This window comes from Nilaparvata lugens, chromosome 11 (genome assembly GCF_014356525.2).
Source record: "Nilaparvata lugens isolate BPH chromosome 11, ASM1435652v1, whole genome shotgun sequence".
Taxonomy (NCBI): Eukaryota; Metazoa; Arthropoda; class Insecta; order Hemiptera; family Delphacidae; genus Nilaparvata; species Nilaparvata lugens.
In genome coordinates this window covers 22600457-22625791 of record NC_052514.1, presented here as the reverse complement: position 1 = coordinate 22625791, position 25335 = coordinate 22600457, and the positions used below count along the sequence as shown (strand labels likewise).

The 25335-nt window shown below is 35.5% G+C and overlaps 1 protein-coding gene across 2 annotated transcripts in view; it reads right to left on the bottom strand.

The window, feature by feature from the left end:
• Positions 1–253: 253 nt before the first annotated feature.
• Positions 254–25335, bottom strand: part of LOC111054163 (neuroglobin) — an 80538-nt gene continuing 55456 nt past the window's right edge. For both annotated transcript variants that reach the window (XM_022341137.2, XM_039437878.1), the window contains exon 4: positions 254–1547. In XM_022341137.2, the coding sequence (XP_022196829.1) occupies positions 1416–1547 (132 nt within the window). In that variant the 3' untranslated portion in view covers positions 254–1415. The remainder of the gene's footprint in view (positions 1548–25335) is intronic.

Below are 25335 nucleotides of genomic sequence, written 5' to 3'. Positions count from 1 at the left end.
GATTGGTATTCGTTTTTCCAAAACTCCTTGTTTGCTCTGAAAATTGTAAGAAGATGTTTAAGTGAATGAAATACAACCTACTTTTTGGACCAACTTATATGAATCAAGATTCAGGAAAGATCAGTTATATGATGTGCCTGTTGGTACTCACCCAATAATTTTAATGAATAATTGGGTATTGGATTAAAAAGTAATATATTTATTGTATCACTTACATAGGAACTGGAGAAGCTTTCACCAAATTATATCAAAGTTTTCTCTTTTCAAACATGTTTATTGTACATACATACACATAACATTCATATGTTAAACTATTCCACTCTACTATTCCCAATCATATCTAGATATCTGAATAACGAACCATTACTGTATTATATCAATTAACAATACGCTTGTTCATTATTCATCTTGAATTGTTTGGTCGGTTTTATACAGTGGCTGTGTCATTTCATCCAGTCATTATCATATGTATAATATATATAATATATCTATGTCTCATCTTTACAAATATAACAATCTTGCCATATAATCACATTTATATTTTATAATAAATTTCTAATGTAATGTTTATAGTAATAATAATAAGATTTACGCCAATGAATTTTCTCTATACATCGGAAAACAATAACAAAACTATAATAATTTATTGGTAAGAATACAAAAACGTGCACCTTACTGTATGTATGTATTACGATGAGTGAAAATACAATTCATATTTTTGGGACATTCTAGGTGTAATACCTTTTCAAATAAAATTGAATGTAACATCTAATAGATATATAATTTCCCATTGGAATATGGATTTCGTACAGCTATAGAATTATTCAATTCCATTCCTACCCATATTAGTCCTACTCTTTACAATATTAATTAATATATGTATATAACCTGCAGGTACTTACAGTTTTGGTTATAGCTCGTTTAGTCTTATAAGAAAATTCTTTGTCACTGTGAGGCCTCATATGCGAATTCGTAAACATTCAATACCGCCCATGTAGGGTGAACACTAAGTTACCTGGTAAATTCGTCTTTCTGATTATCGAGACATGAATGAGTTCTGATAACTAGGGGTAACGATTATGTACAAATCAATATCGAATAGGAGGCTTGGTTAGAGTGGTTGGTTGGTTCGATAACGGAACCTCGATAAACTACGATTATACAATTATTAATCGATTAGAAAACTAATTGAACTACATCAGCGGTAACTTGAACTGTTGAAAATATAATATACATTATGTCACAATCATCTTCCATGACTATTCGAGCTGATAGTGAAGTTACGCTTCCCACCTAATCTGAATTATCGATTTTCACAGATTAAGTGCTTTAGCGTACTGCAACGTACGGTACCCTTATCACTCTAATTCCTGTATGAGTAGTACAATGTTTTTAAAGCAATTTTAGGCCGTGCTTCATGTATTGTAACCCTTCTCCAAGGTCTCAATTATCAGTTTTATTGTGATCTGATAGATGTTCTCGACGTTCTCTGTGTAGCGGTCTCCAAGGGTCATCTTCACTGCTTCCAAGAACGGCTTCTCAATTCTCTGTAACATACAAAAAGAAATAGAATTATTATAAAAATAAGTTCATACTGTTCGAATGAATGTCCATAAACGAGTGTGGGAACCTTCGTCAATATTAATTGACCGAGCGAAGTGAGGTCAGAGATTCAAGTAGACGGTTTTGCACTTCTCTTTATGTTTATATGTTTCAATGTTTATATTTATGTTTTTACATATTATGTTATGCATTTACAGCGAAACGCAGCAATAGATTTTCATGAAATACGACAGGTATGAATTTCCTTTTTGAATTTCGCGTCGACGTATACATAAGGTTTTTTGAAATTTTGCATTTTAAGGATAATACAAAAGGAAAAGGAGCCTCCTTCGAACGCCAATATAACCGTAGAAATCAGACTTTAGAATTATTCATCATAAATCAGCTATAGTGGATTATCAATGTAAGATTATTAATCTCAATGTAACTTAGTAAAGAGTCAGCTGTCGTGTGGACTATTAATTGCAAGCGACGAGGCATGCAATTGATAACTCGAAATAGCATAGTATTTTCTCCCGACTTTTCTCTGCTTTCAACTTGGAAACTTGTAATGAAAGTAGCATAGACGTTTACAACAAATTATTATTATCATCGGTACAACAACCCAAACAGCCATTAGTTGTTTACACACTAATATCTCGCCGACACGACAGGACACGACATAATATACTCGGATTGATGGTATTAGAGGAGGCTGTGGTTTATAACTGCGCGAGGTCTACTGTTCACAGACCTACTAGTATTATTGATGACAGATTAATTTCACAATAAATTCGTTTTTTAAGTTTTATTCCATTTATTTCATTTCTAACACGATCAAATTCAATTTAAACAATCAATATAGTCCAGGCAATGAATGCTCAAAAAAGGGTATAGAAGGAGAAGTTTGGAAGACAATTTTTGACCTCACAGTTCTGTTTAGGGTAGTAAGGAGGTATACATATCAATAGTCCCCACCCCTACCCACTGTGCTGGGGTGGTGTGGGTGGTTCAAAGGTACCATTTTTTGGTTTCTCGCATAAAACACGAAAACTATTTATCTTACGGACATGACTGACCCATACAAAATTGACGATTACATAAATTCCTACAATATTCATTTCACAACGTTTCTTGCATCTCCTATAGTTCTCGAGATATACGCTCTTGAAGGTGTGAAATTGTCGAAATAACAGATTTTTATCCATTGTTTTGTTCTTTCAGGGCTTATAACTCTCCAACAGTGCATTGTAAAAATTAATGCTCATTGTTGGTTCAAAGAGCATAATATTATCTTCATGTTTATGTATTTTTTCTCTATTCCAAGTTTTCCTTCAATTGTTATAGCATCTTTAATGTAGGGGGTGTAATTTTCAAGTTTGAAACAAGTGTCACTTAGCGGTTCTACATCTTTAACAGAGGGGATGAAGATGCGCACTTTTGCTATGTTTACCTTCTAACTAGTCCTATTAAGCTGCGAAGTCAAATATTGCGCTCCACACACCCCCTTCAAATTCCATTGTCAAATGATCAATTATTGCAGCATTTAAAATTCAACCCACAACATTAAAGATGCTATAACAAAGAAGGAGAACTTGGAATAGAGAAAACATACATAAACATGAAGATAATTTAATGCTCTTCAAACCTAATGAGCATTAATTTTTACAGTGCACTGTTGGAGAGTTATAAGCCCTGAAAGAACAAAACAATGGATAGAAACCTGTTATTTCGACAATTCCACACTTTCAAGAGCGGATATCTCGAAAACTGTTGGAAATATCACAAAACTTTACTAAACAAACATTGTAGAGAGTTTATCAAAAATAATTTTTGAACATTTAGTTATGATGATTAAACGCATTGTTGCCAAGATATAATCGTGGATGTATAAAGCAAAATAATGCAACATTTGAACCACCCTCATCCCTCCAGCACATGTGGTAGTGAAGAGGACTTTTGATATGTTCACCCCCTAACTGGTCCCAACAAAGCTGCAAAGTCAAAAATTGTGCTGAAAACACTTCCTTCACATTCCTTTGTCAATATTGGTCTATTGTTGCAAAACTGAAGATTCCACACTCAACACTCAAGCTGCTGCAACAGTCGTAGGGAAATGCGTGAAATTGTGAGATTATATATCAAATTGAAGAGAATTTGATGCTCTAAATGTCTTCAAAACAATCAATTTCACAACTGAAATATATAAGAATACACATTTGCTTCTTGTCAAATCATTAAATCATGTTGAAGGTATAATACGATTGCGGGTTATATTATGATTGATTCGATGCAAAATTAAACGATATCGAGAGAGTTATCTATTCTGTGGGTTTGAGGACCCTCACCTCTTCGTGCAAATTCTCCACCCGGACGTGTAATAAAAAAGCATCGTTCTTTGGAGCATCACACATTCCTTGGCGCTTTGATAGTCGATGAATGGGAACATTGCCCGAGGCTTTCAAAGAATCGCACCCGTTTTTATATCATTATTCATCATTGAGTATCATTTATAATGAAAATAGTGTGACAGGCTAAAAATAGTTGACGAAAAAAGTCTGGCAGCGTTCGAGAGCAGCTGCTTGGTGGGGAAGCTTGATAGTAGATACTATGTACAACTATATGTATATGCATAATATTAAAGCGGCCTTCTTGTGGCTGGACTATGGACTACGAACGCCGCTGGCCAAACACAACTACTTGCAAAGTATGAGCCCTCGCTCCTTTCATCAGCTACTGGTATGCACATATACCCCACACACTGCTCCACCTCCCCCCCCCCCCCCACTACACATGCCCTCAAGCAAGCTCAAGACCTGGTTGAGCTATTTCGCTCTTGCTCAAACCTTTTCACTTCAAACTCTCTGTCAGTTCCCTTTCTCTCTCATGTTATTCCAATCTATCTCTTCAAGTCGTTTTCTTTCTTTTGATATCTTTATCTTCCTCTTCTACTTCCTCAGGTCTACTAATCGGTGTTGTCTCCTCACTGAGATCACTCCTTTTCCATTATCTTCCTTTCTTTCAATTTCTCCACCTATTTTTGTTTTTCCCTTTCTACAGACATAAAATTGGTTGGGATGTCTCTCCAAGTATAAAGCATATTCTCCCCTCCTTGATTCATTCTCCCATATTTCTCTCTCCACTCTCTCAATGACAGTTCTTTCTCTCTTGATGTCGCACTATTCTCCAAATCCATTTCTCTAGGAGTTCAAAACTCTCTTAATCTCTTCTTCGATCGTCTGTTTCTATCCCGCCCCCATTTACAATCTTATCATCTCTTGATTCCTGAATCTTATGTTATGTAATTTTCCTCTGAAAAACTACTATTCTCCTTTCTCCGCCACTTTCTTGCACAATAACATATACAATGCCATATCCTATTTAAAACAATAACCTGTTCTGTTTCAAAAACGTTCTTTTTCTCTTTCTTCCTCCATTCTCTCTCTCTCACTCTCTCTCTCTCTACCCCTCTTTCACTCTCTCCATCTCTTTCTCTTTCTATATTCTTACTCTCTCTCATTCTCGCACTATTTCTCTCTCTGTCTCTTTTCCTTCCGGTCTCTCTCTTTCTTTCTCTGTTTCCTATCTCATTCCATCCCTCTCATTCTCATAAAGAGAATCCTTCTCTTTTAGTTACTTTCCTCCAAATAAGGAACATCTCTGATCATACCGTGTTTTTCTCTGTTTCTCTTTGTAATTTTCTCCCTTCTCATCCTCATACCCTCATGAATCTAATGCTCCTTTTCTATAACTTTTATTTGCAAGTTTTGTTCTTCCTACCTGACGAAGTTTTCTCTCTGAGTCTTTGTTATATCTTCCGCCACCGCCAATTTTTATTTCTCCCTCTCTCACTCTCACTCACTCTCACTCATTCTTTACTTATTTATCTATTCTTCTTCTACCTCACAACAATTCTCTCTGGCTCTCTTTACTCGTCTACTTTCTCTATCCTACCAACTCTCACTCTCTACAATGTCCCTTACTCACTTAATCTCTTCCCTCTCTCTCTCATTTTCTACTCATCTAACTCTCATCCCTCCACATCTTTTCTCACACTCTTTTGAATACTTTCACTCTTCAACTACTCTGGCGGCACTCTCTCCAACTAGATCAGAAATGAGATTCACATTGAGGCGCACCTGTTCAAAATACTTTTTACACTGCGGCCGGCCTGCTTGCTATCAAGGTGCACCTTCATGTGTTGGGTGAAAGAGCCAGCACATGACTAGTTTTCCAGGATTATGCAGTATTTTAGGAGGAACATTGTTGCGGCAGTGCATGAGTATCTCAGTTGACGTGAATGAGCACCCATTACTTGCAACCAAGCAAGAATTGAAGTTGACAGTCTTTACGATGGGAACATTCTACCACAGAAAAAATAGCATATAAGAAGATATCCTATGGGATACGGCGTTGATGTTTCAATTTTCAATGTTAACTCAAGCCAATATGCTCTGTGTTTTTTATGTGAAGATATGTGACCCTGATGTCTCTTATGCCGTTCTTACACTCTCACCCTGCCAAAACAGTAGGTAATAATAAACAGTAGTGGGCTGAGTTAACAAGAATAATCTTTAAATTTGGAACATAAATGAACTACACCATGGGATATCTTCTTATGCTATTTTTTTTCTATGGTTCTAATGAAGTGAATAAGAGACTTTCGTCACTGCAATCATTTCTGAAAGTCTGTAATTCAAGTTCAATATATTACATTCCACGATTTCAAGAGCACTAAATGATTCAATCTTATAATCAAAAGGAAACGTTAGTACAATATGGTCAAGTACAGCTATTCGAGAAGCTATGATTTTTTCATTTTCAACCATGTTCAAAAAGCATTCCACATGATTTATAATAATCTAATCATAATGTATAACAATTACGATCAAATTTGTTCTTAATCCTATTATATTAAGCGAGCAATTCCTGTCTAAATGGTTATATGGTTATCTGGTTATCTGGTTATGTATGTCCAACGGATCTCGAAAACGGCTCCAACGCTTGTCACGAAATTTTGAACATAGTAAGTTTATGATATGAAAATTCGATTGCACTAGGTCTCATCCCTGGGAAAACTCGCTGAAGAACATGGAAAGGATAATAATATTTCATCCTTGGAAAAACAGATGATAATTTCGTCGTCTGTCGATAACAGAAGAAGCGAGTGCCTGTGTGGGAGATCAGCTGGGTAATCAATCAGCTTACCGTATTTCGCGAGAAATATTATCTAGAAATTTTAATAGATTCGATCAAAATAACCTGATTTGTTGACATTCTAAATTAGAGTATAATGATAATATTCAAAGTTAATCATTATTTTACACTTTCAATTAATTAGTGGGTGTTATTATGTTATTCAATTTGGTTTGTGAACAATCTAAATTAGAACTTTTCTGTTTTCAAATATTTGGACCTGAATTCAAGTGTATGGAAAATAACCTACCTTTTGGACTAAATGTATAGTGTATAAATCAAAATTCGGGGAAGAAACAGTTTTGGGCTGTGCCTGTTAGCCCTTCCCCAATCATTTTGAAGAATTGTGTTCTGTTTATCAATAAATTAATAACGAGCAAAGCTCGGTGCCCCGATATTATGTATGATATGAATAGATTCAGGCGTAGAACGATTTCTCTATTTTCTCCAGGTTTTCTAGTTGAATATGAAAATAATTCAATTTTTCAATGTGAAAGTACACTCCCAATTGTAAAGAGAAATATTTTCAAACACAGAGATACAAACAATTCCTCTTGGTTCACGTAGGTCTATTTCGGTTTCCTCTCATAAACGTAGGGTTCACTTTCCAAGTGCATGTCGTTTGATATATAGTATTGTTAGATATACATAGTTCGGTATAATTATTATGATATTTTTTGCCACCAAATTATCCTCTCTGTCATATTATTGCTCTGTGTATTTCCATCTTCATTAGACATCTAATTGTCTCTTCAATTATTGGTCCTGATGATCAATAGAAATACAATGTATCAGAACTCCCTCCAACATCTTTTCTGAACGATTCCATTATTTGTGTATCTTGGAAAGCTCCTTACATTCAATCTAGTTGTTGAATTGATATCGTATTGATTACTGGAAACAGTACCTCGATTATTATGTGAAGAAAGAGATACGAGTATCTGCAATTATTCGCAGGATTGTGGAATCAATATTACTAGTTATGCTCAAATGCTACGACATTTTGATAGTGGGTTTTGGATTGGAAATTGGAAGATGGGTAGCTATGTGAGGTGAATTGAGATGTAGAGAATGAGAAGAAGGACGAGGCACAGCAAAGGAGATGAAGCAAAAAGGAGTCTGGATTGACAATATTGCTAAATTAAGCTGAAGGGTGGCCGTGTTTCAAGTTTATTGAAACTATTTGCAATCAACGGCAACTGCTGCAAGGTCATCGTTAACACACAGTTCACATTCAAGGTCACTTGCAGAGCTGCTGTTAAGACAATAATCCTATGTAAAGGTCCCTCTTGCAATCATTGTCGCTTTTCTTAGCTTGAAATTAAACGAGGTTTGGGATGAAGTGCTTCCACTGTGACTTCATTAACCATCTCCTATGTTCCAAGCCCCGTGATGGACATCGCCTGGCTGAATATCTGTTTCAGTTAAGATCAAGGGCAACCAGGTTGATGAACCTTGTATCTATCATCCTGGTAATTCGAGAGAAAATAGTCAGAGGATTTGGCGTCTATAATATAGGTGATTGCTGACAAAAGTTAGTATTCAGTTAATGGTTTAATGAAATCGAGAACATTTCGATTTTCTGAAGTTACAAAACATTCAGAATTTCTACAGTTAGGTTGTGCTCCACAGAACTATATTCATCAAAAATAGAATTTATAGTTCACAACACAAGGCTATAATGATCTTCTCTAAATATTCTATGAATATTATTTGTAGCTCGAGTGTTCATGTTCTATGTTGTTTGATAATGACACTTACGTATCGTTATCTTCCTGTAGCCTCTAACTGATTTTGAGGTGGATTTTTCAAGGCAACAAGTCTTATTGACTGTGAATTTTTGTCATTTGCAGCTTCAATATAATAAAGATTCTACGTAATAATTAACTTGGATATTCACCTATACGTAATAACTTCACCTTCACATCCGACATTATTTTGTTCTATTCATATTGAATCTCGTTTCCTCGATAAGGTTTCATTGTCGACATTTGATAACATGGTTGTGTGTTGCGGTATTTTTCCATTATAAAAAACACAAACTGTCAACAATACAACCTCAATTAAAAATGAGAGTAGTTGAATATATTTTTTATTCGTGTTTTTTCAAAAATTGATAAAAATTTTTATTTAGTAGTTTGACACACTCCTCAACTCTGTAAATTACAAAACAACATATTGAAATTCTACTGCACCATATGAAAACTTTCAGAGACATGCTCACGTTTTTGGTTCAACAGCTTACCCCACAATTCTCCTCCTTCGGGTTGAAAACTCACTGTTTGTTGGCCAAATGTCTGCATCACATACTCCGTCAACACAGACAAACAAAAGGTGAGATCATATTATCATATTGTGTGAACTGCAACATTAGAATAATGCAGATCAGATCTAAGCTGTATGTTATAGCGCATCATTTTGATGGAATGCAGTGGTGGCTTATTGTTCGAGTGGGTAATTTGCATAGCAACATCCAATATCAAACAGTATTTATGGGCTGGTACTGTGTAGAATGAATGCCTATGGGAAGATTTATCTCTTAAGAGGCGCAGCTAAGCCTGTCACTGAAACAAGCAATGAGCAGCAGCTTGCGTGAGTAAGTCCTCTTCGGTTATGCAAACAAAGGTTTATCGCTCTCCAAATGGAAAATCAGCTTTGTGAGGGTATAGAGTGGAAAACGGGAGCATATGGCACACACCAGTTTCGCGGTTCTGAAACGTTGGCACATTCACTGTCTTTTCTTCTTTCCAAACAATTGACTTTCATGCATTCACTTGCCTTCTATTCAGTGTCTCTTCGCTGATTATCATCATCTATCATTTTCCAAACAATTCAAATTTTCATCTTTTATCACATTGTATGAGGATTTTGAGTGATAGAGAGTGCATCTACTTGTCGTATTGGGAAAACAGAGTGGAACTCTACGTGTATTTTGCTTAGCCTCAATCTGGCTCCTTCCATTAGGAAGGATTCCACGTGTGTTTTCCAGAATGGAATATTTCATTTTATAAAAAAGCGAAATAATACAAGAGTTCACAAATATCCATTGCATACAGGAATATTATAGATAAAAAAATTCAAGGAAAATTACAAATTAAAGACTTGAATTTCATTCTACATATTCCATTTTGGATCAAGTTTTGAGAGTCTGTAACCAAACATGAAAATTCATATATTTAATATAACAAGTAACATACATGTGTATGGAAATGATTTCTTCTGGACTGATTCCACTTCGGAAATCCACACACTTAGTAGTATTATTAGATTATCGAACAGGCTGAACCTGCTCTCAGTCTTAGCTCGTGGGACTTGATTTAGTTGGCACAAGCAATATGAGCTACAGATCTGCCTTCAATCTCGGATTAAAGGACCGCATCTCTTGATCCCAATGATTAACAATGCTGATCACACTCCTCATCCGTTTTTATTGCAAGAGAATTCATAAGAATGTTGAAAATTATCTTCTTTTGGAAATATTTTGAATTTTGAGGTTTTTGTACTGAAATATCATGTCTCATCCCTATAGCTTCCAAAAATGAGGGAGGTTACAACAGTGAAATGAGTTTGATCAGGACTTGAAACTTTCTCGAATACATGTACGAGTATGTAATGAAAGTTTTTACATCATGAGACATGAAATCCAAGTGTTATTGGATACATCTGAGTCCTAAGTTAGTCTACTGAATTAGAACAATGAGAATGTGATAATGTGAGTTAATCATTGCATTTTGCTTTTACTATCCCGTAAAAGATCTACTCTGCTACATACAAAGTCTCAAATCTTAGAAATATTATCATATTCAGGATAAAAATGTAGTTGTACCAGATCATCAAATTGTAGTTAAGTGTCTATAGATATCAATTTGAAACAATTATCGTTACTAGTACTGAGAGAGTGAGAATGTGAAAATCAGTTCAAAGAATGAAACTAAGAGCTTTATTTATCTAGGATCACGTACAGATAAAAATATTCTGTTGTTTCAAAAAGTTTGTAGTCCTATAAAAAGGTTTATTGCAATGCTATGACGTTAGTTCCCTCCGATAAAGAATTCTTAAAAGTAATGAGTGGAATAAAAAGTTCTGACTTCTGGTATTTCATGACAGTAGGTAGTTCAAGATCATGTTGTTGCTTTATACTACATGAAAATCCCTCGTAGGGCGGAAAACAACTATAAGTAAACATGAACATGTAGCTTTGTATCACAATTTTATACTGGTAAGAAGGCCTTGAAATTCATTTCGAAATGATAAAATTACAGAGTTACGTTGTAAACTATTTCATGTAGCTCCATATCCTTCTATCATGTTCGTTCTAAAACCCTATAGCTTCACTAAACCCCTAGTAAGCTTACCAGCCTCAATCTACGCTACTCCTTCACTTTGCTATAAGCTTGTCTAATCTAGCAATAACGTTCCATTCATAAATTTCGGATTTCAAGTTCAACTTGAATAATTTCTAGGCCTAGGCAACTTTGTAGTCGGATAAAGGTCACGAATAAACCTTTATGACACAGAAACCACAGGCTTAATACACTTGACTCCTTTCAAGGAATCATGTCGTGCTCAACTATGGTAGTCCACCGGTTTTTGCCCATAAAAATGTGTTTTTAGTCATTCATGACTGAAAACTCACTCTTGTGTCGTTCTCTTCCCTCTCTTCGTACCTTTTATTCCTCCAGATTAATTTCATGAATATTCTTTATGTTTAAAAGGTTGAGTAAAACATGAATTCACTTAAAGTGTCCCACGTACAGTGAAGTCCTACTTACAGTCACAACTACCCATTTTTAATCAATAAGTCACAAAAATCTACTGTAATCCCTATACTTTAATATTCATATTCATTTGCTGTGAATCGAAATAGAAAAATACTCTATTACTGTGAAAATGAATTTCCATAGAAACTGCAATGAATCGAATGTACAATATCCTACTAATCAAAATAAAAAATTATTGTTATCTTGCTCAATACAGCAATCATCACTGAACTCATTCATGTTTTTATCCTCATGAAACTCACTTTTGATTTCCGCTCGGTTTCATAAAAATTAGAAACATGTAACATTCTAATCAGCCAACTAGTGTAATGTACCCAGTGAGTATAGAATGTAATTAAATTTTATACTCACTGGATGTATCTCATGCATGATAAAGAGTATTTAAATTCGAAGCCTACTCATGTTTCGTAACATGGTTGCAGTGAAATTTTAATTTCCGTTCTTAACAACAAAGCTCGCGTGGAATATTTTATCGCTCACAATCATCTCTATTTATGATAATTTGCGTGTCATTGAAATCTTAAAAATTGCATATAAAAACAAAGCTGTCGTCTCCAAATAAACTACCTGTAGAAAGCAATAGGTCAAGTGGCTTTCTTCTTGTGAGCTTTAATTGCTTTGACATGGAAAATAATGCTTCAACATTACTTTTCGTAATCTACTATAAATGAAACAAAATCTGGTGACATTGAGTTCTGACCAAAATTTTCTTAGTTACAGAGACAAGGTAGATGAGGTTGGCGATTATCACTCCATTATTGTAATATTTCTTACACTGCATTATATTATAAGCTAACATAGATAGACATAAGATAGTACACTATTGTCAATTTGCACTAATAGAATAATAATTGTATTGTACTACCTCCCAAAAAAACAGTGGATTTCACAAAATATTTTGTGTTTATTGTACATTTGAGATAGTAAATCTGTTTCAAACCTTAATGGAACTTGTTTTTCGGGACCAAATTTCGCGTATTTCGTCACATATCTTGAAAATTTCTGTAGCTACAGATCTGGAAACGGTTTTATTCAATTTTTCAGTTCATTTTAGATAAATTACGCTGAGTTGTACATCCTTATCAACAGCCAACAAATACTTGTAGGGCTTCGTTCGAGCATGGGAACTGAAATTCTTACGAAATCTTTCAATTACTGTATAACTTAGTAACCAAGCATTTTCGGACCTATGTTGATTAGTACTTTTTTTCTTTTTTCGATTTGAGGAATCATACCCTGACTTATGGGCACCTTTTTTCAGAACACTATGTATAAAATGTCTATTCTTGATGGACGATGTCCGATGATATTCACATGAATACTTAAGTTTTCTCACCTACAGCTGTACGTATTTTGATATTTCATCATAACAAGGCTTGAGCTTGAGTTCTTATGTGGTTATAATCATCAACAACAAAAATACCAATTAGAGAGAGAGAGAGAGAGAGAGAGAGAGAGAGTGAGGAAGAGATTTTTTTAATTCTCGATATATACAGAGTTATTTTTGTGGATCTTCAAATGTCAAGAAGCCTGATATGTTCCTAAAATATTTTAAATGAGTTTACTATTCCCAATCATAAGCTTCATCCCACTCATCTGTAGGTACCTTTTTGGGATATAATTTTGTAACTCTTTAATTTTTTGCAAGTACTGCATCTGATACAATAGCTATCCATTTGAACTGGTGCAGTTCTATCAAACTCCCATAAATAGAATGCGAACGATTCTGTTCCTGGAAAAAATTCTTGCGACGAGACATAATTATTTTTGCCAAGTTGAAATAGGGATTTATAATAGTGACATGACTATTTGGAGAGAGTGATGATGCCCTTTGGGGCGGGGGTGGAAGGGTGAGGGGGCGGAATTGAGTACGTGACATGATGTGGTGCATTGAGGCAGCCTGCCACCCGTGATGGGGAGGTGGTGGGGGGGACAGAGACAGGAGACACCGGTGCTGAAAATTCCCTGACACTTGCAGGGAAAACGGGCAAATCTGGAGGATCGATAGGGCTCTTGGTTGGAGCCGCTTTTCCAACCCCTCTTACCCCCCTCTGACGATCAGCCCAGGCCTATACACCTCATGCAGACCTTCCACTCTTCCCCCTCCAATCCAGAGGCAGGATTGCAATCGGCATCGGCATACCCTGTTTACCTCCTACACTTCCGTCCTAGCCGCCAACTCTCTTCGTCGCCTTCTCTTTCCTTCTACTTCTCATGTCATCTTCTTCTTATACCAAGTCTTCTTCTCCCTCTTCATCACTCCTTCACCACCTCTTCCACTAATTCTCTAAATCATTTTTCTCTTATTGTAGAATTCAGATAAGAGAGCCCTAAGAGGATTACTCTCAGACCAAACAAGCATAGACCTAGAAGACGAATTCTGTACCAAGTACTGAGACTAGATATAGTCATTTCTCGTTATAAAAAATAGTTAACCTTGTAACTACTCAAATTTGTCCACAAAACTTGTAATCAGCGGAATAAAAAAGAAGACATTAATCTAGCTAAGTATCGTGTAACTCTTATTTATCCACCTAGCAATATTCTTATCCAACAGCTTATTGTCATTCTTATTCTCCTTCTGCTTCTCTGCTCCCTTTCTCCATTTTCTGAGATCATTGTGTTTTCTATTTTTCTTTTACCTCCTCACTCCCTTAACCTGAAAAGGATGTCACAAGAGCGTACTACCATATTATCAATAAGAGATCAATAATATTATTGCCTGCTTCATGGGGGAAGTGTATGTTCAATAAAATTCGTATTCATAAAAATAATTTGTCAAAATCAAGATTCTTCTCATTTGAAAGTAATTCTGGTCATTTTGTCTAAATAGCACTTCTTCCATTAAAATAATGATTAAACCAGCTCATATTATACAATATTTATTATTCTGAGGGAAGCTCAGAATATTTCTTCAAGATTATTATCTGATGAAAGTGGTATGACTCTTGAAGTTTTGCTCCTGTAAGAATTGATTGCATAATGTTGTATTCATTTAAATATAATTTGTATCAGTTCTTTCATTCCCCATAATTGGAGATCTAATATTTCCTGGTCATCCTTATTCAAAGAGTGTGATACGTTATCTTCATATTATAACTACTTTGATCGAAGTATATTTGATATGAGCCTTATTTCATCTAATTTCACTTTATTTCACCTAACCTTATTCCATCTTTGTGGGGCGAAATCAACGTGATGAGAGAAATAACATATAATAGAACCAATATGTACACATGGCTTCAAAATCGTACAAAAAGACAGCATAGAATCAACACAGAGTTCGAAAAGTCATAAATTTATGAGGAATGTCACCAATATGCTGTGCGCTGCTCAACCTTTGACACAAAAAACGTCGCATCGTCACGTTCAATAATTCATGAACACGAAACGCACCACAGCAGACAAACTGAATAATTTTTTATCACTGAAGCTCAGAGGACGAGCCTGAACATTGGAGAGAATCACAAAATAGAATGAGAATATAGACAACAGACAGAGAGCCAGTAAACAGTAATCAATGAGTCCGAAAGAGAGACAAGACATTAATAGGGGCAAGTGTGACGTCACCGTGACACACGCCTCTCTATTCTATTCTGTCTCGTTGCTGGCCAAGGTCGAATGAGCAACAGGCGATGCCTCAATTTCCCGCCCAAATCGTTAGGCGCTGTTTTTCACCAATCAGAAATCACTTGCACTCGGCCTCGCCTACCCTTTGCTTCTCCATCAATGTGTAAAGTGCTATGTTTTATTTGTGGAGTGTATCTGCTCTGTGATGCTATCTCGTACAGCTTCCCCAATTTTCTATCGTTTCCATCTTTTTCATTTCTCTTCTCATTTCCGTTTTTATGGATGGGTGTACAAAAAAAGAAATATTTCGATTTTTAGAGACCAGCAATCATTGTTTGTCAGATTCTCTCAACTCCCTTCACACTCTGCTATCGACATTTTTCCATTTTTTACAGTTGCTTTCCTCATTGGTGTCACTATTTGGAAAATGTCAATTGTAATACCATTCTTCTTCTTCCTTCATTATTTCTCCTGAGTCCCAGAGCCCTCCTACAAAGCGAGTAATGTTCCTTATATTGAGTTTTCAGAGTTATCAAATATTCCTTTTAGAACATTGTGAAAAAAATATGATCATCACAACTCCACTATCTAAGGCTGGCCACTTACGATAGGGCACGTTACATGTACATGCATTTATCATGCGCACACACACACACACACACACACACACACACACACACACACACTCATGATCATTATGCATGTTTTGTCATCAGGGAAAGGCTTCTAACATAAAATAAACAACCAATAACAAAACCACTGGAAAATAACAAATTTTAATGATACGAAAATAATTTCACCTCAAATAGAGCAACGAATAAAAATAAAATGAAAAAATCGGAGATACAAGGATCTAACATCAAAACATTTCGCTCGAAGCCTTCCGCTGTGATGACACAATGATGTGAAGACATGTGTGTCATGCATGTTTATCATGCAGCCTAAACTGTTATGCTATATAAGGGACAAGATATTATTGTATGAAGCTCCCGATATTCCATTTATCTCTGAATTGATTAATTTATTTATTGAATCATTGGTACAAGGATTGACAGTTGAAGACTCATCTGTCTTACAAAATGTCAAAATATTAACAGAGTTTTATTTGAAAAGTTAAAGATCTACCATTAAGAATATTGACTGGAGCATATCAAAAGTGAACTTGTAGGATGTTATGATAAAACCTAAAAAAACGAATGTACGTTTGCTAACATGAGTGGCAGAAATATAGAATGTGAGTTTATAAGGGAGAGATTGAGAACTAGATACTAGGGATTAGAAACTGGGTTCTAGGGATAGTTATGAAATTATGTAAATAGGAAGAAAGCTACATCACAGAGCTCAAACTTGTACATTTATAGATTAGCACAATATTTTTATTGTCGGAAGAATGAAAAGGTGTTAGATATGAATGGAAGGTGTTAACATTTCTATAACAAACATAAATAAAATGGATGAATTCTGGGTGATTTATTGCTAAGATAATTCAAGAGTATAGAGCGCAGCAGTAATTCAACCTCCTTCAGCTTTGTAAAAAAAATAAATAAAATACAAAACCCAGTGAACGTAACTGTAATAAAGTATTATCACAGTCATTTCCATTGAAATGAGCAGCAGCGGTGGTGCACCTAATTTTTCTCCCCCTAGCTACCCGAAAATGTTTTTGCAACTGGAAAAATGTTGCTGTCGTATATATCACGAAATCATAGCAATATTTATGGAACGTGGCTAATATTTCAGAAAGCGAGGCCCGTTGAGAATGTTATTTGCAGCCCGGTTCGTGAGTGGCCTATAATTTTTCTCTTATCTCTCGAATGATATTTCGCCGTAATTTATTCGCCGAGATTTCATAGGGGGATAAGATGAGTAACCGCGAGCCATTTTTTTCGCACGGCTGCCTAAAGGGTGTTGATGTGCAAAAATTATGACGCCGCTTTTATAATGAAATCGGTTCGCTTGTTCGAGGCGAACAAGTCCCAAGTTCCCCTCTAGAACACGACGCCGCCATTAAAGTTCACGTTAAGCTCTCAACTTTGCCGTTACTTCGATTTAGATAAAACGAAAAATTGAAAGTGAAACTGTCTCGCACGCAAGCCGCCAGCCTGCCTTTTAAAAAGGGATTATTGAGCTCACATGCGAGAAAGTCCAATCCAACTAATGGCTTTGTTGGTTATCAGCTACACCATTAACCATAGATTATGTACTGTATCAAATAATTGTTCAATTTGTCCTAAATTACCTTGATATCTAACTTATCGCAGCGGCGAAATTTATGATGAAGGAAACCTTTCAAGGAATGATCATAATACTACCAAACTCACATGCCACTTACTCATACTAATTGGGACTATATTCTGTCTTCTCGCTATTTAATGAACATTAATATTGGAATGGAGGGTATGGTTATCACATTACATATTATAATCATATCGTATATTATAATATGCTATAGTGAGCTTCAATTCTAAGTGCACAGCATTTTTAACTTACCATTCAACTTATGTGGCCAGCAGTTTCAAGTGTACCTCACTATATAATTATGCTATCAACAGGAAATTTTCACTTCTGCTAATTTGTTCACAATTAATTATTGTAACATAGTTGACAACAGAGACAACCAGGAGTTACTTCCCTTCATGGTGCTCATATTCTATTATAAACCTCATTCGTAGTGACTTTTGGGCCAATCTGTATAGGATACGGTACATCAAAAATAAACTCATTCTTGGGAATTCGATCAACTTTTTTACACCAGATTATCTCACATTTTTCAGTGTACTTGGAATGAGCTATGAGCATTAAGGATCACTTACAGCTGAATTATGATGACTTCCAGATCGAATCAGCGCTAGTGTTGAGCTATCGTCGTTATCAACATGCAATCCTAGCCAAGGTAAATACAAAATGGAGTTATTGATTCAGTGTTGACATTCAGATAACATTTCTGATAGCTAATGACACACAATGGTCTCATTATCCGACTCAGAATTCAACAGTTGAATTTTATTTGAAATTCAAAGTCTATTTTAGAATATAATGTATAAAAATGTTAAATATACAATAATTTCAAATCCGTGGTTCTAAAATTTGTTTTGGAGATCAAGTTTAGTTAAAACCTGTTATGCCTCAATCCATTCCTCATATAGCAATATTTATAAAACAAGTCACATGAGTTTTAATGACTTCCCACTTTATCAGTCAGTAAAATGAATCTTTCAAGGTCCATTATTAATCTGGAGAGATTTTGAAGAAGTAGAAAGATCTCGGAAGCTGCTCCGTAATTGAATTGTGTCATAGCACTTACAGTTTTTGTTATAATTTGCTTGGATTCATCGGTTGGCAGAAAAATCGATTATGATTATTTGGAATGTGCTGCCCGCACCAAAACCTCTTTAACTTACAATAAGATTTATAAATTTAGTTTCAATAATTCGTTTCTCTTAATTATTCCTCGAAATTTTGTAGTTTTTAGATATTTTGTATACTATTTATGTAATACTCTATTTATTCCATTTTTAATTTTTTTTCTATCTTCTGTTTTATCATTTTCTATTATGATAAAACGAAAGAAGAAGGGCCCCACACAGGATTACCTTTGGGGCTCCATTTAGTCTATGATGATGAACATGTATTTTGCATGCTTAGGTGTTTGCTACACCAGTTATGTTATTTTATTTCAATTTAGTTCGTTTGCTTTGTATAAATTAAACTATGAATAGAATAAAAAAAGTTTGATACTTGATTATGGGGAGGAAATATTTGAGATTACTGCAATTTTACAGTAAAATTCATAATTACTGGCACATTCCATTATCAAACCTGAACGATAGATATTTTTGATGCTGAATAAGTATGGCATGAAAAGTTGAAGAATATCCAGCACCAAAATTCAGCCAATCAATTATTACCAAACATCATCATCAGCCAACATATATATTTACTCAACAAATAACTTCATCTCCACATTAAGATGTGTTTAGTGTTTGCGCCCAGACTCTTCAACGTTTTACCGAATCAATTTCAAATGAATTTCAGAAGAAGTGTGAGTGGGGAGGGGGAATGGTGCGTATTGGGAAAAGAGGATTCAAGAGGAGAGCCAAATTATGAAAAACTCGGTTCTAGATAATTCTATGAAGATTTGAAACGGTCACATAATTATCCAAGAATACAGGAATCATAAGACAATAATATTTTCCTAGAATAACAACTGATATTTCACACTGAAAGGTTACGACGAGGTCATTTTAGGAGGTTGGAATATCATACTTTGTTTTCACAGAAACTACAGAATTATCTTGGAAATTCAGAGCAAACCAAGAGCAGCCAGCCACGGTGTACATTGCACCACTTGCCTGTTTGCCTGCCACCATCTAACAAAACAAACGCTCATTAGTCATCTTTCGAGGTTGGCCTCATCACTCATCTTTCCACCTCCAAAACATTTGCATTGTATCGGCCTATTCCAACAGCAAACAGTTATTTCAAAGTCCAAACAATGAAATATGAATGAGAATTATTGTAAAGACATGTTTTCACATCCAAACATTTATATGGATTATTCCTGTGTTGTGGTAGATGTGAACGTTTTGATAAAAACGACCCTTTATCAAGAAAATTAGATTCATAGGAACAATTCTCAGATACTAGTCTCGGCTGTTACACAATCATCGATCTCTATTAAACTGAAGCTCAACTTCAGTTATCACAAAAATATAATGTGGATGAAGCACTGCGATTGGCCGTTAGTTAACCAATAAAGGTTGAGCTCTTTCATACGTCAAGATAAGACACGCTCACAGTTCTCTTATAGAAGCATGAGATTTGATGAATACATCAATAGTATTTTGGAGAAATGCAAACTATTACAGTAGAATTCTTAATCACTGGCACATTCAATTATCAAACGTGAACAATAGATATTTGATGCTGAATTAGAATGCTGAACATGAAATTTTGAACATGCTGAACATGAAACCAGGGGCCTTTCACAAAAGCAACCGGCCTCAAAGTGATAGAAAATAGTTTTTCAAAAGAGAAATCTCCACAGAGCAATCCTTCAGACTTACATAAGGTCTATGTCTCCATTACATTGTAATTTTACTAAGATGAAAAAAATGTCAGCGCATAACCAAAAAAGATATGCTACAGCTTAGGAGTTTTTTTTAAATTACAGGACATAGATAATCAGTGACTCTTGTGGATATTCTATTCTTAGTTGTTAGCAGCTGGCGAAAATGGAACGAAACCATATATTTCATACAAGCCTTTGACAAAAACAAAAGCCATTTCAATTAGTTACTTTCATTGTCAGAAATGTAGTTAACATAGTCTATGTGTAATCATATGGTGCGCAAAAGCTCCAAACGAGGTTCAAACAATGAACAAACTCTTTTCAATGTCTGTTATTTGAGTAAGACTGCATTTACACTATACAAAGAGTATTATGGTTTCTAACAAAAAAGCGAATTGGAGAAAGATCAGAAAATGAGTTGCTTGAGAAGCAGAAAGTGAAAAAAATACACATGACACCAGAAAGGGAATAGAAGAGCTTGCGAGCAATCCACTGCTACGAACCAAGGAGCAAACGTAAATGAATACAACCCTAGGCGCATCTACTAGGTCTGTGCGACAAGCTGTTTCGCGATATCTGTGGAAAACCCTGCACCCTCGAGCTCTCTCATATGAGGTTATGTCTCCTTTTAATCCCTCCCTCTCTTAATCCCTTTCTCAAACACTTTTTCTTGCTTCCTCCACCTCTCTCACTCTTCAGCCTCCGCTGTCTCTCTCTCTTATAACCAGCATTTCGCCTCACAGACCTCGGGGAACATTTCACGCTACACCGATTTCAAAGCGAAAGTTAGGTGAGGTTCATGCTCACTACTGGCAAATGTACACACAAGCTCTAGGCCCTACCATCGCCTATAAAGAAGGGTTGCTAACTACGCTCGTGGCATAGAGAGCCTTGTAAAACGCTGTGTTATGCTGTAGATAATGGTGGTATTTTAATCTCACTGTTTCAGTCCCGTGAAACAGTTCATTCAACATTTTCATCATTCATATATTTCTTTATTCACAGTTAGATCAAATGTTCAAATTAGATATCAAATTGGATATAATAGCTGTTATAACAGTTGATGATGATTGATTACCCTCATGCATCTCCATGGTATTCAAATTATCTCAAGGAAAAATCATCATGGCCAAACAACGAAACTCTGAGTGTCACAGTGCAATCATATAGAAAATGAGGCAATGGATAAGTTCAATGATAATTAATCGATTTTGATTATCTTGGTTTCTATTCCATGATAATAATAGGGAAGCTCCACCCATAACGGTTGGAAGCATCGATGCAATGTAGTCCGAGAAGCCTATTCTCAAAAACGAAAAATTAATGTAATAACAAGTGAAACTTTACTATAGAGTAATAATTACTCATTTACTACACAATAATAATTACTCTGCTATATCTCACAATTGAATAATCTTCACTCGCCATCTTCTACTCTAAGAACTTTATGGCAAGGAATTTCTATAAGTATTGAATACCATTTAATCTTATTTATTCATGAGGTGCTCCAAGGCTGAATTGTGAAGTTTGACAGATCTACCACTATCCACATAATAATTATACCAATATAATCCATGAAGACTCATTCAGGGCTAATCGGCGATCTTAAACAGTCAATAATGAACCAATGAAAGTGAAGACTTGAGAAAGAGTAAAAGTAATCATTTAATGTAAGGGTGCTTTGATTTTTAATTTTTATGTACATACAAGTAGCTCCAAATAACCAAGTGAACTGATGAAAGTGTATGACCTCAACAGAATGATCGCATTGCATGACTGTATTGTCTCCAAATAAATAAATTAGTATCATGCTTTTCCTTGTTCAGAGGCGAAAACCAACAATTGATTAGGTTTTGATCAAATAACTCTATCTTCATAGCTTGAGCTACTTTATTCTTTATATTTCTCATCCATAGAGTTCAAAACTCTTCTTTGAACTTTTCAAAACTTGGGTTTGACTATAGTATTCTCTGTTTCACTGTATTATACAGCTGATCTTTCATAATTGAAGACTGGTAAGTTTGCAGCATTCCCGTATGACATAATGCAATCAGACAGTTCACAAATGAAAAAGAAATAATGTCAAATAAAGGATCAAATCCGTTGTTTGGTGTTCCAGCCAATTTCATTACTGAATGCATGCGGCTTAATTGGATAGTGCAGCTTATCAAGTTGCGGCCCAGGAACCCTGCCTCTTACCATTCTGTCACAGGTAACATCGAAATTAGGAGGTTGATAACAAAAAGCATTTCCATGTTCGGGTCCACTTCAACTTGTAATATCCTTTAGTGATTTTGGCTATTTCCGAACGCACGCTTCAAACTTCACAGAGCTCGTGGACTGGGATGGATGAGATTTTCAAAGCTCCAAACTTTTCATGCGTTGAAACGTTTTCCAACTTATTCTGGTGTCACTTCGATCAGAACTTTAATTTTCAAGTTAAAATGAAAAATAGATATTCAATCAGAGTTTTCAGATACAAGTAATAAGAGTTGGTTGGAAGCTTATGGAGCCTAGGATATTAGTTTTCAGTACCTCATTCATTGTTTCATTGCTCTGTACTTGACAGAGAAGCCTATGAAACATTCATAAGGGTCTCTCTCCCAAAAAAAAAAAATCAAATACATTTCATTATTTTATTATTTTCATGAAAATTAGTTGTTGTAAATAATATTGAGAAATTTCCACTTCAATATAATGTCTTATTTGTTGAATCATGAAATAATTATTGGAATATCGTTTCGATTATCGATATTCGTTACCATTATTCAATACAATCAGAGAGTCTGGAAGATTGTATTATTTCAATATATTTATTATTTATGGGTTGATCAATCAGAGGATGGATTTAGAAATTTATCAATAATCTAATCATCAGAATTTTGAACTTCCTCTTTATCAAATCTCTATCGCACTGCACTTGAGAAATAAACTATTATAAAAAATGATTGAATAATACAATAATTCATTATAAACAAATTCATATGAAACGACTTGTATTTCCATCACAATGTAATTAAAGTCAATTTCTTCCAGTCACTTATTATTCCTAAATCCCTTGTGTCTTCCACAAGAATCTTGTTATTATATTTCATATTAACATTCTTCACCAACCACTGGAACTTCAATTACTTTTTGAACTTTATTCAGCAGTGATCAAAGAGCGCCATAAAAACAAGCGGTTTTTCAAAGTGCTGACGTCAGGCAAAATTTGTATCAGCAGCAGCAGCGGTATCACAATTCATCGCCGTTGCAATTTAAGATAGCAGCACAATGCAAATATCTCCTTTCTTACTCGACAACAGAGCGCCACTCTTCTCAAACTACTCGTTGAATAATTGTCCCTGGAGCGAGCTATTAATTCCTATAAAAGCCACCAGTGCGGCTAGCAAGTCAAGTTTTCCACATCTGTAATCAGGGCCGAGAAAATCACAGCTTGCTGATTTCTTGCTCGGTATGTCTCGGAGAGTTCTCTCAATTAGTTCCTCACTTCAGAGACAGCAAGGGACTACGACTATAACCAGCGACTCCCTCCCTCTGTTTCTCTCTATCCTTAGATGTTTATTTTCTTCTTGTTGAATACTGTTCCTGTCTCATCCTGAAGCTACTCTCCTCACCACACGAATTTCATTTCTCTTTCCTTAATGTTACTGTTATCCTCTTCCACACAATCTCTTCCTTTGCTACTCAATTCCTTCCGTCTGTTATTTGTCTCTCTCCATACTCATCCTTATCCTATTCCATCTGAGAGTAACAATCTTCCTTTCCCACTCGATTTCTCATTTTCATTCGCATCCTCTTTCTTACAAATTCTTCCTATCCCTTTTCCTCACCCACTACTTATCTGCCTGTTCTTTGCCTTAACCTTATTCTCATCCTAGTTCTCTTCCATCTCAGTGTGAATCTCTTTTTCTGCCACTCAATTCCTGGCTACTTGTCATCCCACAGAAATTCTTCTCTTTTATCCGATTCCTTCGATTCCTTACTATTCCTCTATGCTACTCATTCTCCGCCATTTTGTTGATTGCCACTCCTAACCCTTATCCTCATACTAATCCTGTTCCATCCCAAAGTAACTATTTTCCCTCTAACAGTTTCTCTCTCCTTCTGATTCCACTGTTATTCTAATATCATTTTTTCAAATCCTTTATTTTTTTGTCACACCTTTCTGAAAATTAAGTCTCTTCCTTTCACAGATGGAATTAAATAGGGAAATCATTTATTAAAATGCTTATTAATATATAATTATTATTTAACGAAAATCCTAAATAAATGCTGCAAATCACCCCGAAGACCTCTGCTACTGCAGACATTGACAACAGGGTTAACCGCTAGATGGAAATTCTCTTCCTTTCTCTTACAATTCAATACTACTATCATTTGAACCTGTTTCATCGGGAAGTCGAGGGATGATTCCACGCAAGTCACTCTATCAATATTAACTCACAATTACACCTCTCTCCTTTCAATCCAACTGTCAATCTCTCCTTTTCCTCCGACTCGTTCACTATTTTTCTCTGTTGCTCATACACTACTCACTCAATTTTCATCCTTATATTCAAAAGTAGCTTTCTTCCTTCCCATCATAATATTTCAATCTACTGCCTTATTACCTCATCTTCTCTTCTGTCTCACAATCACTTCGTTCATAAATAAATAACTCTAATCTGATCACTTTAAAAACCTCTCCTCATTATTCCTCTCCTCGTTATTCACACATAATTCACCAAATCTTGATCCATCCATACCGAGGAAACATTCTTCCTTTCCTCAGAATACCTCTCTTTCTCACCACTCCACTGTCATATTTCTCTTCGTCACACTGTCTCTCAATCACCCTATGTATTCCTCATCTGAGTTATTTTCACACTAACACTCACTCCACTTCAGTCTGCTCCCATCCCTCTTCAAACTCATCTTCAACTATCTTCCCCTCATCTCAACTTACCCTTCCCCTTTATGCAGATACTGAAGATGCTTTCGTAAGACGCGTTGATCGCTCCGAAAGACAGGATAAACAGAGGCCACTTAGAACGCAACATTCTCGTCATTTTCCGCCTCTTGCTTTCTCTAGCATAAGCTATATAGCAATCATCGAATGTTTGCATTTTACTGTTTAACTTGAGAGTTGAGATGAAGTCAGTCCTTGTTCAATAAGCCTTCTCCAGCATTTGA